This window comes from Stegostoma tigrinum, chromosome 5, assembly GCF_030684315.1.
Source record: "Stegostoma tigrinum isolate sSteTig4 chromosome 5, sSteTig4.hap1, whole genome shotgun sequence".
Taxonomy (NCBI): Eukaryota; Metazoa; Chordata; class Chondrichthyes; order Orectolobiformes; family Stegostomatidae; genus Stegostoma; species Stegostoma tigrinum.
In genome coordinates, this window is record NC_081358.1 from 28,248,621 (window position 1) to 28,263,866 (window position 15,246).

General features: G+C 43.6%; 1 protein-coding gene across 9 annotated transcripts in view; it reads left to right on the top strand.

Moving 5' to 3' along the window:
* eya1 (EYA transcriptional coactivator and phosphatase 1) overlaps positions 1 to 15,246 on the top strand; it is a 192,572-nt gene that overhangs the window by 93,698 nt on the left and 83,628 nt on the right. For all 9 annotated transcript variants that reach the window (XM_059645872.1, XM_059645871.1, XM_059645869.1 and 6 more), the window contains 2 exons: positions 7,671 to 7,813; positions 8,307 to 8,390. In XM_059645872.1, coding sequence (XP_059501855.1) covers positions 7,671 to 7,813; positions 8,307 to 8,390 — 227 coding nt within the window. The remainder of the gene's footprint in view (positions 1 to 7,670; positions 7,814 to 8,306; positions 8,391 to 15,246) is intronic.

Genomic DNA, 15,246 nt, shown 5'->3' on the forward strand with positions numbered 1-15,246 from the left:
GTGTTAACTTCCTGTAATTACAATACACCCTTTGAATACCTACAGGTCCCTTTCCTCACCATTTTAAAACATTCTGTTTTGCTATTTCTCCTGTCACAATTGATAAATTCAAATGTACTTGCATTGTATTGCAAACTCCTGTTCTTGCCCTCTCATTTAACATTTCCATATCCCTCTGCAGCCTCTTGCATCCTCCTCATAGCTTATGTATGTCATTTCATTGTTGACCAAAGGAATTTGTGTTTAGTTATGTGCTTTAAATGGTTTTACATGGACAAGAAACTGCAAACCCCACCTCCCCCATCTCCTCCGGCTGTAAGAGCAATCAACATAGGCTTGACTCTTGATATAAACTGGAGTTGAATGAGACACAATTAATTTGGGACAAACAAATTGCATGCTGCAAGAAAAAAACCAAATATCGTGTGAAATATAGCACAAAATCATACATGTATGGATTTAATAACCATTAAACTTTGCAAGGAAATACAGAAAGCCTTTTAAAATTTACCAAACTTTGTAAACAATTCAAAATAATAGACGTGGAAAATTTTAACTGTCAGAGACTGGACCGTGCAATTTTTGGAGCAGTAGCGGTCAGGTAACTTGGAGAACAAAAAGTTGCATCTTGGCTCCTCTGCAATAATCGAATCGTTTCATATTGAAGGGTCTGTCTCCATGCTGTATATCTCTATATGGCTCTATATAACATTTAAAGGGCATCTGGATGCGTACATAAACAGGAAAGTTTCAGAGGGCTGTGGGCCACAAGCTGGCAAATGGGATCAGATTAATTTAGGACAGCTGGTCAGCATTGGAGTTGGGTTGAAGGGTCTTTTTCCATGCTGTACATCTCTATGACTCTATACAACTCTAGATGCTAGAAATCTGAAATGATGGCAGAAGTTGCTGGAGGTCTGGCAGCATCTGTGGAGAGAAGCCGGTATTAATGTTTCCAGTTGAGTGACCGTTCTTCAGTTACGAAGTTCTTTGATCTGAAGAAGAGTCACTGGACCCGAAACCTCAACTCTGGCTTTCTCTCCACAGCTGCTGCCAGACCTGCTGAGCTTCTCCAGCAATTTTTTGTTTCATACTTTGTTTGTTGGTATTTTCTGATCAACTTGTGCAGTGATGTTATTGTACACCTCTGGAGCAGTTGGAAATTAAACCTGGGCCTCCTTGCTCAGAGGTGGGGACACTGCTGCTGCACCACAAGAGCCCTCATACATTTATTTGTACAGGCAGTCCCTCAATTGTGAGCCGGTTCTGTTCTGGAGTTTGCTCGCCAAGTTGATTTATAAACAAGTTGAACACAACGCAGGACAATATAAAGGAGCTGGTCTTGATGTTTGTATATCAGATATTTATAATTACACCTGTTTGTAAATAAAAGTGTTCATAAATCAAGGACCCCCTGTAAAATTGTATGATTATGCCTTGATAAGTTAGGTGTAAACTTGTGACTAATACAAATACACCAAACTCTGTGGGTTGTGAAAATTTATTCATCGGTTACATGGATTGCTTTTTAGGGCAGCATTTATTGCCAATCCTAATTACCCTCAAGAAGATGGTAGGGAATTGCCTCCTTGAATTTTTGCATTCACTTGGTGTAGAAAGAGTATTCTGAAATTTTGACCCAGTGACGGTGAGACACAGCAATGTGGTTCCAAGTCAGCGTGGTGTGTAGTCTGTCATGCTTTTTCTGACCTTGTTCTTCCAGGTGGTAGAGGTACTGCTCTGAACGCTGCCAATGAAAGAGGTTGACATGTTGCTGCATTGGAGCTTGTATCAGCTATACACTGCTGCCTCTGTGCTCTGTGGTAGACAGAGCGAATGTTTAGGGCAATGCATGGGTGTTTATCAGGCAGAGTGCTTTGCTCTGAATGGTGTCAAACCTCTTGAGTGCTTTAGCTATATTGATCCATGCAAATAGAGAGTGTTCCATCACATATATTACTTGTACTTTGTTGATGATAGGCAATCTTTCAGGAGGGCTCTCTGAGGGAGCTAAGTTACTTATTTTAGAATTCCCACCTTCTGACTTGCCGTAGTGACTATGGTATTTATATGGCTGGTCTGTTTCAGTTTCTGGTCAGATGAAACCCAGGATGTTGATTGCGGGAGATTCAATTATGGTAATGCCAGGTTGGAAATGGTTTGATACCCTCCTGTTGGAGATTACACACAAAAAAAACTAAAAAGAGTAAACTGAGGATGTTTGAAAATGCACAGAAGGGAGGTCATTTTACACAAAATTATGCTGAAAACATAAGGGCTGTGTATATTGGCTTAGTGCAGGAAAGCCTTTAATGGGAACAAATAAATGTTATAGAACTCTGAGTGTTGTTAGACTGATGACCTGATAATTCTGAAATCAGGCAATAAAACCGTTGCCATCTACAATAAATACATAAGCCACGTCCTCGCTGATTATATCAGTACAGAGTATGAAGCTATGATTCAGAATCTGTGCAGAAAAGTTCATTTCATCTTTAGAAAAGGATCTACCTTTAAGGATTATTTATTGAGGAACTAACAACAGAAAATGCTGGAGAAACTCAACAGATCTGGCAACATTTGTGAAGAGAGGGAAACAGAGTTTGATATGACCCTTCTTGAGAACTCTGGATGGTTTAAGGTAGAAGTAGACAGACTCTTGACTGACAGTGGAGCCAAAAGTTATCCTGGTGGGAATGAAAGCAGGATTAAGGCCATAATCAATTCAGCTATGCTGTTATTGAATGGCAGGATAGGCTTGAGGGATCAAGTAGCCTACTGCTACTCAAAACTCATATTTTCCTCTGCATATTCAGGTATTACTTGGGACACATGTTATTTTCAAGGTCCATAGCTTGAATTGAACCTTTTAACATTTGCCCACTCACTGGAAAGAGAACAGCATATCTAGCAGAGGTTGACCAGGCTGATTCCGGGTATGGTGGGTTTGACATATGAGGAGAGAGTGACTAGGTTGAGATTGTTTTCGCTAGAGTTCAGATGAAAGAAGGGGGATCTCCATAGAGACTTATAAAATTCTAACAGGACTGGACAAGGTGGATGCAGGGAGGATGTTTCCCGATGATGGGTGTGTCCAGAACCAGGGGGTCACAGTCTGAGGATTCGGGGGTAACCAATCAGGACAGAGATGAGAAGACATTTCTTCACCCAGTGAGTGGTGAGCCTGTGGAATTCATTACCACAGGAAGTAGTTGATGTCAAAAACATTGAATGTATTCAAGAGGCGGCCAGATATAGCACTTGAGGTGAATAGGATCAAAGGTTTTCGGGAGAAAGCAGGATTAAGCTGTTGAGTTGGATAATCAGCTATGACTGTAAAGAATGGTGAAACGGGCTTGAAGGCTTGGCTGAATGTCCTCCTCCTGCTCCTATCTTCTATGTTGCTACGTGCAGCTTTTGAAATTAAGGGTGCACAGGCAACATTACTTTTTATGGGTGTAGCCATAGAGCTGTTTCTTCGGAGTATTAGGTCCATGTCTTTTCATTTCATGTCTGTAAAATCTGGGGCTGAAATGAGAGAGTGCAATATTGAAACCAGTGGTTTGAAAGGGTGATCACGGATTGAAAAGCAGGTAATCTGAAACCCATGCCAAGGATCAGGGAAACAATGGTTTGAGTAAGCAGTATTTGAAGTTTGATGACTTGGAGTTGAGGACATGTATACCTGCAGTGTTTGTTTTTGTTGGCAACAGGAAGGTGTTAGGCCCATGGACTAGTGACCAGTTATCAATGATAGAGATCTTCTTGTCTTCCAACAACTTTGTAACTGGTTCTCAGGCAACTGACCAACATTGAGCTGTGAACAAGTTACAGAAAGAGAGGGAGGTGTTCAGTTCATCTCCAATTTAAGAGTGGTTCCTCCCTTCTCTGCAGTCAAAACAGTGTAAATCTGAAGATAACCGGTATGCCTTTCCTGCAACAGTTGTGACTTTTAACTGATAAAGCAGACACTTTTATTTTTATAATGGAACTGTCCACTTGTCTCTCTTACTAACCACTACAAGTATCCTGAGCAGGATGACCAAAGCAATGTGCTGGCCAGGACAAGTGTCATAAAGATCGACTCAAACAACAGAAGCTAGGAACTGAGACTGTCTTCCCAGTTTTCCCCTTTGTCCATGTGACCAATTTTAAGCTGTCTGTTCGTCTGTCCATCTTTGGGTGTGTAAGGGGGAATTTATAAGGGGGTTTGGAGTTAATTAGTATCTGTATCTCATGTCTAATTATTTACAATAAATGCTCATTTTTATCCAGTACCATTTTTTCTGTCTGCCTGGGTCTGAAAATTAGGGAAATTGGGGAAATTGGCATTTTTAACAAGTCTTTAACTTTGAGACAACTTTGGGAATAGCAGGGCTCGACTTACAGTTCCCTAGCCCAGTGAACTATGACAGTAAGCAGAGGAAGTTTATCCTGTTTAGCACCGTGGTTAAAAACCTACTATTAGAATAGTTTGGAGATTTTAAAGGACAAGGTTTTCGCCATCTCAGTGACATGCCAACATTAGGATCATTTCTAGGTTCTAGCTGCATTGGGCGTCAGCGTGTACTGATTGTCATTACTTTCTGCAGACAGTCACAATACCTACTGTATGCAGAACAGACAGGAGGTACAAGTAGGGCATGGGTTGGGGACATGCTGGGTCCAATTTAAAAGCCTATCACTCTGCGAAGTGCCCATTTTCAGAAGGAAGTGTCATAAGATGTGGCCCATACCATTATGAGTAAACATTCTCACTCTTCACCAAATATAGTTGTTGGCAGCGCTTAGTAAAAGAGGATGCGCAACTGGAACTTTGCAGGTTCGAGTTCCATGTGATCAGGCACTTCTCTTGCACATTCAGTTGCTATTCTTAGAGTATAGGTATAGTGTATAATTAACTTTTTATTCCACACCTACCTCAAGTTCTTTCATTGTACCTCATTTAATCATTAATTTTGGCTATTTAACTCTTTACGTCCTGCCCTCACAAGCTTAGTTTCAGGCATTATTCAAGAGTAGTTACAGGAATAGTAGGAACATCGTTTGTATTGTCAAAAATTACTTTGACCCTGAAAGGTTCCCAGTGGAAACTAACTAATGCAGCAGTTTTATTCAAGAGTGGAGTGAGACAGAGAGCAGAACATGATAAGTCATTTAACCCAAATTCTGTCATAGAGAAAGTGCTAAAATCCACTACTTAAAGAGATTATAGCAGGATGTTTAGTAAATCCTAATGTGATCAGGAGGAGTCAACATGGCTTTGTGAAAGCGAAATCATATATAACTGATTTATTGGAGTTGTTTTAAAGGATATACAAGCAAGGTGGATAAAGGGGAACCTATGGATGTGACATAATCTGCATTTCGTCAGAGAGCAGACAGTAAAATAGTAGCATAGATAAAGGATTGGTTCACTAAGGTTCAAATCCCCCACAGCAGATGGTGGAATTTGAATTCAATAAAGAATCTGGAATTAAGGGTCTAATGAAGACAATGAAACCATTGTCGATTGTCGTATACACTGAAAGCAGAGAAGCAATAAAAATAGCAGTTGCTGAAAAGGCTCAGCAGGTCTGGCAGCATCTGTGGAGAGAAATCAGAGTTAACATTTCAGGTTCAGTGACCCTTCCTCAGAACTCATAAGAAATAAATTGGTCTCATTCACGTTGGTAAGCTGTAACGATGAAGTGCCACAGGATCTGTGCTGGGGCATCAACTATTCACAAGCTATATCAATCATTTGGACAATGTGGTCAAATGTACACGAGCTAACAAAAACAAGGTTGCTGGAAAAACTCAGCAGGTCTGGCAGCATCTGTGAAGGCAAAAACAGAGTTAATGTTCTGGATGTGAGTTTGCTCACTGAGCTGGAAGGTTCGTTTTCAGACGTTTTGTCACCATTCTAGGTAACATCATCAGTGAGCCTCCGGTGAAGCGCTGGTGTTATGTACCGCTTTCTATTTATCTGGTTAGGTTTCCTTGGGTTGGTGATGTCATTTCCTGTGTTGGTGATGTCATTTCCTGTTCTTTTTCTCAGAGGGTGGTGGATGGGCTCCAAATCAACGTGTTTGTTGATGGAGTTCCGGTTGGAATGCCATGCTTCTAGGAATTCTCCTAGGATGGATGTGTTGTCCCAATCAAAGTGGTGTCCTTCCTCATCTGTATGTAAGGATACTAGTGATAGTGGGTCATGCCTTTTTGTGTCTAGTTGATGTTCATGTATCCTGGTGTCTAGCTTTCTGCCAGTTTGTCCAATGTAATGTTTGTCACAGTTCTTGCAAGGTATTTTGTAAATGACATTTGTTTTGCTTGTTGTCTGTATAGGGTCTTTTAAGTTCATTAGCTGCTGTTTTAGTGTGTTGGTGGGTTTGTGGGCTACCGTGATGCCAAGTGGTCCGAGTAGTCTGGCAGTCATTTCTGAGACGTCTTTGATGTAGGGGAGAGTGGTTATGGTTTCTGGGCACGTTTTGTCTGTTTTGTCTGTTTTGTTTGGGTTTGTTGCTGAGAAATCGGCGGACTGTGTTCATAGGGTACCCATTCTTTTTGAATACGCTGTATAGGTGATTTTCCTCTGCTCTGCGTAGCTCCTCTGTGCTGCAGAGTGTGGTGGCTCGTTGGAATAATGTTCTAATGCAGCTTCGTTTGTGGGTGTTGGGATGGTTGCTCCTGTAGTTCAGTATTTGGTCCGTATGTGTTGTTTTCCTGTAGACGCTGGTTTGAAGTTCCCCATTGGCTGTTCGCTCTACTGTGACATCTAGGAATGGCAGTTTGTTGTTGTTTTCCTCCTCTTTTGTGAATGTTATGCCAGTAAAGGGTATTATTGATGGTCTTGAAGGTTTCCTCTAATTTGTTTTGTTTAGTGATGACAAAGGTGTCATCCACGTAGCGGACCCAAAGTTTGGGTTGGATGATTGGCAGAGCTGTTTGTTCGAGTCTCTGCATTACTGCCTCTGGAAAACGCTGCCAGAAAGAATATGAAAGCAATATGTTATTTAAATAAAGTTGGATAAAAAAGCTGGTGGGACAGACGTTTCTGGGTGTTCTTGTAGACATATTAGGAGAAGCTAGAATGAAGATGCAGCCTGTGATTGGGAAGGCATGGAATGTTGGCATTTAGGCTATGACTTTCAAATAGAGGAGTATGATACAGGAGGTGTCATATTCAACAGCATTATCAGCAGCAAATGAAATCTTTTTGAATGTGCATGGAACTTTCCATAAGAAGTCAGTGAATACTTTCCAAGTTACAAGCTAAGCAAAACAAAGCACAGCCTTGAAATTATTGTTGTCAGTATGAAAAATAATGCTTAGAACAGATACTTAACCATTTTGTGAGTAAATATATTGCTTTGTTCAAAGAACCCTTGCAATGTACTTTTTAAACTGGTTAACTCCTCCATTGAAGTGGTCAAATGTGGAATATCATGGAAATGTATTGGGCATTCACTTGCTAACCTTACACATGTTAATATTCTCCTTCTGAGCCAGTTACAATGTAATATGAGCCTGCAGTATTATCCCAACAATCTTGTGGAATAGATACACGGTCCACAAACTTCCTCTTGGAATTTTAGATTCCTTAAGGTTGCATATTGTCAGCGTACGCAATGATTTACAAACTCCTTCACATACTTTTGTTAAAAGTTTAAAGTGATTCTGCGTTTCAGGAGAGTTTGGTACAATCCACAGTTCTTCAACATCCATTAAAGATTCAGAATTGGATCGATTGCGTCGAGCTTCAGATGGAAAATCACGTGGCAGAGGCAGAAGAAATAATAACCCTTCACCTCCCCCAGACACTGACCTTGAGGTAAGGCTAACATATTGATTCCATTAAAACTAGGCAATGGAAAAAGCCCCATAGAAAATGATGTACGAGCAGCAATAAAGGCTACATTCGCTAACATAATAGTGAAGGTTACATGCATGAAAAATGAATGTGTTAAATAGCTTAAAATCTTTTTGTGACTTTCTTTTTTGGTAACAGTTAATTGAGTATTGATTTTTTTTAATGTTAATTCTCTTGACAGATGATCTGTTAAATGTATGAATTAGTTAAAACAGTAACCGTCAAGCATTAATGTACTGTCACCTATAACCATTATTTCATTTGATGAGTGACTTAGCAATAGATTTTGCTGGCCCTGGTGTACAACTTTTAAAGTCCTTTAGTAAGTAATGTAGAATGCTGGGTCACGACTTAGTAGCACTTAACTACAATTCCCTCTAGTTTCACAGTTATTGATTGAGTTATCATTTTTCAGTGTACAGAGGACAACATTGATTTTTCTGTCTCTACACAGCGAGTGTTCATATGGGACTTGGATGAAACAATCATTGTTTTTCACTCCTTGCTCACAGGATCCTATGCGAATAGATATGGAAGGGTAAGTTTTTTTTTATTCTTTCATGGGATGGAGCATGGCTGACAAAATCAGCATTCATTGCCCATCCCTAATTGCCCTTAACCTGAGAGGATCGCTGAGCCATTTCAGAGGCCCCTTTTCAGGGTACCAAAGGACATGAATTATAGACATTTAATTGTCCTTGCTGAAAAAAGGATGCTTTTTAACCTTGGTGATGTGATGTGAGATAAGTGTGAGGACTTGAGGTGGCACAGTGGCTCAGTGGTTAGCACTGTAGCCTCACAGCGCCAGGGACCCGGGTTCGATTCCAACCTCGGGTGATTGTCTGTGTGGAGTTTGTATGTTCTCCCCGTGTCTGTGTGGGTTTCCTCTAGGTGCTCCGGTTTCCTCCCACAGTCCAAAGATGTGCAGGCTAGGTGGATTGGCCGTGCTAAATTGCCCATAGTGTTCAGGGGCGTATGAGTTATAGGGGGATGGGTCTGGGTAGGATACTTCGAGGGGCGGTGTGGACTTGTTGGGCCAAAGGGCCTGTTTCCACACTGTAGGGTATCTAATCTAACCTGGAAGTAGCTGTTCCCAGTGTGCTTTGGCTGGATTGTTCCTTATTTTATGTGTACCTTCCCTCAATCCAAAACCTGTTTTGCAGACCACCTCTTTCCTTTTCCAGAACAGACTTAAACAGTGATGTGTTGTGGTTGTTTTTACTAAAATGTTCCCTCACTGTCCCCTCTAACAACTCAATGGCTTTGTTCCATACAATTAGACCAATGCACGTTGAACAACCTGCTTGGAATAATCTGCTCACGTTTTAACAAATTCCGCAATGATTGCTGAAGCTGTCCAGACTTTCTAAAACAATCAACAATAGTCTTTTTAAAAATGGTAATGCACCCTACCTCCCCATGTTGACAGATCCCACAGAAGAATCGAGAAATTGGATCTATATCTTCTTTGGGCTGCATCCTGTGTACCAAGTTTTGTTGGGAGACCTAGCCATCTGTTTTTGCAACAGGCAAACAGACTAACAGATGGAGTGAAGGCATTACCTCCATCTACCTTCAGTGCTGGAGATAAACACAATTAATAAACCAATGGAATGCAACACCAAAACATACTCAAGCAACAACTACTTATGAGTAACCTGTTCACCAATGACTAAATTCCATCATAGTAGAACTGTTTGATTCCAGACCTCCTCATAGCCTTAATCTAGATATAGACACAAGAACTGGGTGCCTGAGTGTTGAGACCAGTCATATGTCTATTTTGTCATCCCTGACACAAAGGAAGATGGCTGGGATTTTTTTTGTGTGGCTAGCTAACACCACATCAAGACATCGTTGTGAGAATCCCAAAGAAAGCATTTTGGCCCACCCATCTTCAGTTACTCCTTTAATGGTCTTTGCCCTATCATAGTTATGATGAGGACTACATGCTTACAAATACAAAATGTTCAGACTATTCACAGCTACTGTAGTAGTGAAACAGCCCATCCCAAATCACAGGAGAACCCGAATGACAACCTGGTTTTGGCTGAGAAACGATATTCAATCCAAGTATGTACAAGCTATTGAACAAGCAAAAACTCTGCCAATGATCTTCTAAGGCACCACCATCACCAAATCCCCTATTGACTGAGATCACAAGAAAGTAAGCCAGGGATACATATCAACACAAGGCTGCAAGAGACCAGGTAGAGCTGAGTAATTGACTGTATTTCTGTTTTTTACCTTGTTCATGAGATATGGGCTTTGCTGGTTCAAACAGTATTTGTCCATCCCCAAATGCTGTTGAACTGAATGACTTGCTAGGTCAGTATTTTGAGATTCAACTAGCAAATTTGCAATTTGGTATATCAGTTATGCCTTTTTTGAAATGTTTCATTGCTGTTGCATGCTTTGAATGGGTATCAAAGAACTGTAGCAAAACTGGTATCAGTGAGAATCAGGGAGAAATATTTCCACTGGTTGGAGTCATACAAGACAGAAAGGAAGATGGGAATGGTTGCCAGAAGGTCAGTCATCTCAGCTGCAGCGCTACTCTGCAGGAAGTTCCTCAGGGTAGTGTCCGAGGCCTAACCATTCTCAGTTCCTTTTATCAATGACCTTTCCACATTAGCTCACACACAGGGTTGTTTGTTGATGATTACACAATGTTCAGCACTATTCCTGATGAGCCTTGAAGCAGCTCACGTTTATATGTAGGAAAACCCGGACAACATTGAGACTTAGATTGACAATGGCACTGAAAAATTGTATTGCAAGTGCCAAGCAATGATCATCTCAAGCAAGAGAGATTCCAACCGTTGGCCTTCGATGTTCAATGGCGCTATCATCACTGAATCCCCCACTACTAACATCCTGGAGGTTACCATTGACCTTGACAACAAAGTAAGTCAGAAGATGAGAATCCTGCAGTGATAACTCAACTCTTGATTGCTGTATCTGTCCACTATCAACAAGGCACAAGTCAAGAGTGTGATATAATATTCTCCACTTGCCTAGATCAACACAGCACCAATGATATTCAAGTCACTTGACATTGTCCAGGAGAAAGTAGCCCTCTTGATGGTGATATAATCCACCACCCTAAGCAATTCATTCTCTTCACCACCTACTGTCACACACAGACAGCAATGTGGAAATCAAAATGGTGGCAGAGTAGCAGAGCTGTGTGCAGGCCCGTGTCCAGGGCTCATCTGCTCCCGCATGCTTTGTTTCTTTATCTTTCTTTTTACTTAGTTTTTCTTTCATATTTTTGCCTTTCGTTATTCTTTCCTTTGAAGTCTCTTGCAGTGAGTTAGTTGGTGAAATCAGCATGGCAACTGAAGCGGGCCATGCATGGGATGGCGGCGCCCCCTGGTGGTCTGAGGTGGTGACGGACACAGCTTCTCATGGCGACTGGAGGCAGCGGCAGTAGGCTTTCCAAGGTGGTGGCGCCGGCAAGGTGACATCCCGGAGGAGAGCGGCTGGAGTGGGACTCCCGGTGAGATGGCAGCCTCAACTGTCAGCGGGGCCAGCAACCCCCGCCATTGCAGTAGGCCAAGAGCAGCGACTCCTGGCATTGGCAAGGCAGCGGCAGAGCCAGGGACGTCAGGTTGCGGGGCGAGCGTGTGTTCAGCACATGAATCGGCATTGGCACTGGTGAGGTGGGCCCAGCGGTAAGGAGATGCTGTCTATAGGATGGCGACTGCTATGTTGGTGAGTCCAGTGCAGGTGTCGTTGGTGAACCAGCTCAGGACTCTCTTTCAGCTATATCTTCCACCTTTTTATTCTTAAACTATTCAAAATGGTGCCGGATTGTGGCTTCTGTTGAAGCTTTTCACAGTACCTTGTTGTATTATTCACTGTAAAATACAAATGACAATAAATAAATTGTTCATGTGTGTACCATCTACAAGATGCGTTGCAAAAACAGGCCCTTCGGCCCAACAAGTCCACACCGCCTCTTGAAGCATCCCACCCAGACCCATCCTCCCGTAACCCACACACGCCTTGACACTATGGGCACACTGTAGGGAATCTAATAAATCTAATAAATCTATCTCATCAAGACTCCTCCAACGCACTTTCCAAACTCATGATCTGCACCTGGAAGAACAAAGACAGCAGATACAACCTTCAAGTTCCTCTCCAAGCCACTCACCATCCTGACGTGGAACAGCATTGTCATTCCTTCACTGCCACTGGGTCAAAATCATGGACTTCCCATTTTAACAGCGGGCGTATCCAGGCATAGTGAGCGACAGCAGTTCAAGATGGCAGCTCACCACGAACTTCTCCAGGGTAATTAAGGATGGCCAGTAATTGTTGGCTGAGCTAGCAACACCCACATCCGATGCCTGAGTAAAGAAAATTGCTGACAAAGTGACTTGCTTCTGCTATTTTACGTGGAATTTCAACTCTCTGTGATGTCCTCAATGTCTTGTCATCACCAAATCTAAAGCAAGTGCAGCAAAATGATTTGGTGTCTGGCACCTGATCAACTGGAGTCCTTCACTAACCGTGGAGACGTCTTTGTTATGACATAAAATAGCAGTGTTATCTATCTCAAGTGATTGTCAATGAAGAGGCTGAAGGTTAAGATAATTTTTACAGTGAAGAGTCAAAGATGAAGAGGTTCTGAAATTTGTATTTATTGTCAAGACATATTTCTGTTCTGTTCCGACTTAAACCACAAACTTACCCACAAACCATGGGTTATCCAGCAGCACAAGTGAATCTCAAATAGGTTAATACTCAATACCAAATAAGTTTGGCTCTACTGTAGAACTTTTGCATTTTATATTCCTTAACCTTTTGCTAAGCCTCAACATTAGTCCATTAGCTGATCCTTAATCCATGCCAGTATATTACCCATGTGCTTTAATTTTGCTAACCATCGTCCTTTATCAAAAAACTTGTGAAAATCCAAATATATTACTTCCTTTTATCAATCCTGCTAGTGCCATTCTCAAAGACCTCACAACAGGTTGTCGAATACAGTTTTGCTTCCATGAATCCATGCTGAATAAGTCCAATCAGATTGTTATTGTCCGTTTAGCACATCATTATAATAGATTCGAGCATTTTACTTCCTTCTTGCTGATGTCAGACAAATAGATTTGGGGTTCCTGATGCTTTCCTCTCCTGCCCCTTTTTAAATAGTGGAATGACATTTATTACCTTCCTGTATGCAGAAATAATTTTAGAATATATAACATTATTGAAAATGATCATAAATATATCAGGTATTCTCCAAAGCCACCTCTTTGAACATTCAGAGCTTTGGAATATCAGTTCCTTTGGGATTTATCAACCTTCAGTCCCACTAGTTTCTCCAAAGCAACCTTCATTCTATATGAGTTGCTGTTCCTGCAACCTTCGAGTGGCATCATTGTGGCACTGCAGGAGGCCCATGATCGATATGTCATCAAAGAATGGGAGGGGGAGTGGAAATGGTTTGCGACTGGGAGGTGCAGTAGTTTGTTGCGAACTGAGCGGAGGTGTTCTGCAAAGCGGTCTCCAAGCCTCCGCTTGGTTTCCCCAATGTAGAGGTAGCCACACCGGGTACAGTGGATGCAGTATACCACATTGGCAGATGTGCAGGTGAACCTCTGCTTAATGTGGAATGTCATCTTGGGGCCTGGGATAGGGGTGAGGTGGGAGGTGTGGGGGCAAGTGTAGCATTTCCTGCGGTTGCAGGGGAAGGTGCCGGGTGTGGTGGGGTTGGAGGGCAGTGTGGAGCGAACAAGGGAGTCACGGAGAGAGTGGTCTCTCCGGAAAGCAGACAGGGTTGGGGATGGAAAAATGTCTTGGGTGGTGGGGTCGGATTGTAGATGGCGTAAGTGTTGGAGGATGATGCGTTGTATCCGGAGGTTGGTGGGATGGTGTGTGAGAACGAGGGGGATCCTCTTTGGGCGGTTGTGGCGGGGGCGGGGTGTGAGGGACATGTTGCGGGAAATACGGGAGACGCGGTCGAGGGCGTTCTCGATCACTGTGGGGGGAAAGTTGCGGTCCTTGAAGAACTTGGACATCTGGGATGTGCGGGAGTGGAATGTCTTGTCGTGGGAGCAGATGCGGCGGAGGCGGAGGAATTGGGAATAGGGGATGGAATTCTTGCAGGAGGGTGGGTGGGAGGAGGTGTATTCTAGGTAGCTGTGGGAGTCGGTGGGCTTGAAATGGACATCAGTTACAAGCTGGTTGCCTGAGATGGAGACTGAGAGGTCCAGGAAGGTGAGGGATGTGCTGGAGATGGCCCAGGTGAACTGAAGGCTGGGGTGGAAGGTGTTGTTGAAGTGGATGAACTGTTCGACCTCCTCTGGGGAGCAAGAGGCGGCGCCGATACAGTCATCAATGTACCGGAGGAAGAGGAGGAGTTTGGGGCCTGTGTAGGTGCGGAAGAGGGACTGTTCCACGTAACCTACAAAGAGGCAGGCATAGCTGGGGCCCATGCGGGTGCCCATGGCCACCCCCTTAGTCTGTAGGAAGTGGGAGGAGTCAAAAGAGAAGTTGTTGAGGGTGAGGACGAGTTCAGCTAGGCGGATGAGAGTGTCGGTGGAGGGGGACTGGTCGGGCCTGCGGGACAGGAAGAAGCGGAGGGCCTTGAGGCCATCTGCATGCGGAATGCAGGTGTATAGGGACTGGACGACCATGGTGAAGATGAGGTGTTGGGGTCCAGGGAATTGGAAGTCCTGGAGGAGGTGGAGGGCGTGGGTGGTGTCACGGACATAGGTGGGGAGTTCCTGGACCAAAGGGGAAAAAATGGAGTCCAGATAGGTGGAGATGAGTTTGGTGGGGCAGAGACGATTGGTCGACCAGGGCAGGCAGGTTTGTGGATTTTGGGAAGGAGATAGAAACGGGCCGTGCGGGGTTGGGGAACAGTGAAGTTGGAGGCTGTGGGTGGGAGGTCTCCTGAGGTGATGAGGTCATGAATGGTGTTGGAGATGATGGTTTGGTGCTCGGGTGTGGGGTCATGATCGAGGGCGCGGTAGGAGGTGGTGTCGGAGAGTTGGCGTCTGGCCTCGGTGATGTAGAGGTCAGTGCGCCATACTACCACTGCGCCACCCTTGTCTGCGGGTTTGATGGTGAGGTTGGGGTTGGAGCGGAGGGCTGCCCGTTCTGCGGGGGAGAGGTTGGAGTGGGTGAGAGGGGTGGAGAGGTTGAGGCAGTTAATGTCTCGACGGCAGTTAGAGATGAAGAGGTTGAGAGAGGGTAGGAGGCCTGGGGGTGGTGTCCAGAAGGAGGACTTGTGTTGGAAGCGGGTGAAGAGGTCAGTGGAGGGAGGGTTAGGCTCCCGGTTGAAGAAGTAGGCATGGAGGCGAAGGCGGCGGAAGAACTGCTCTATGTCCAATTGTGACTGGTATTCGTTGATGTGTGGTTGTCGGGGGACAACTTCC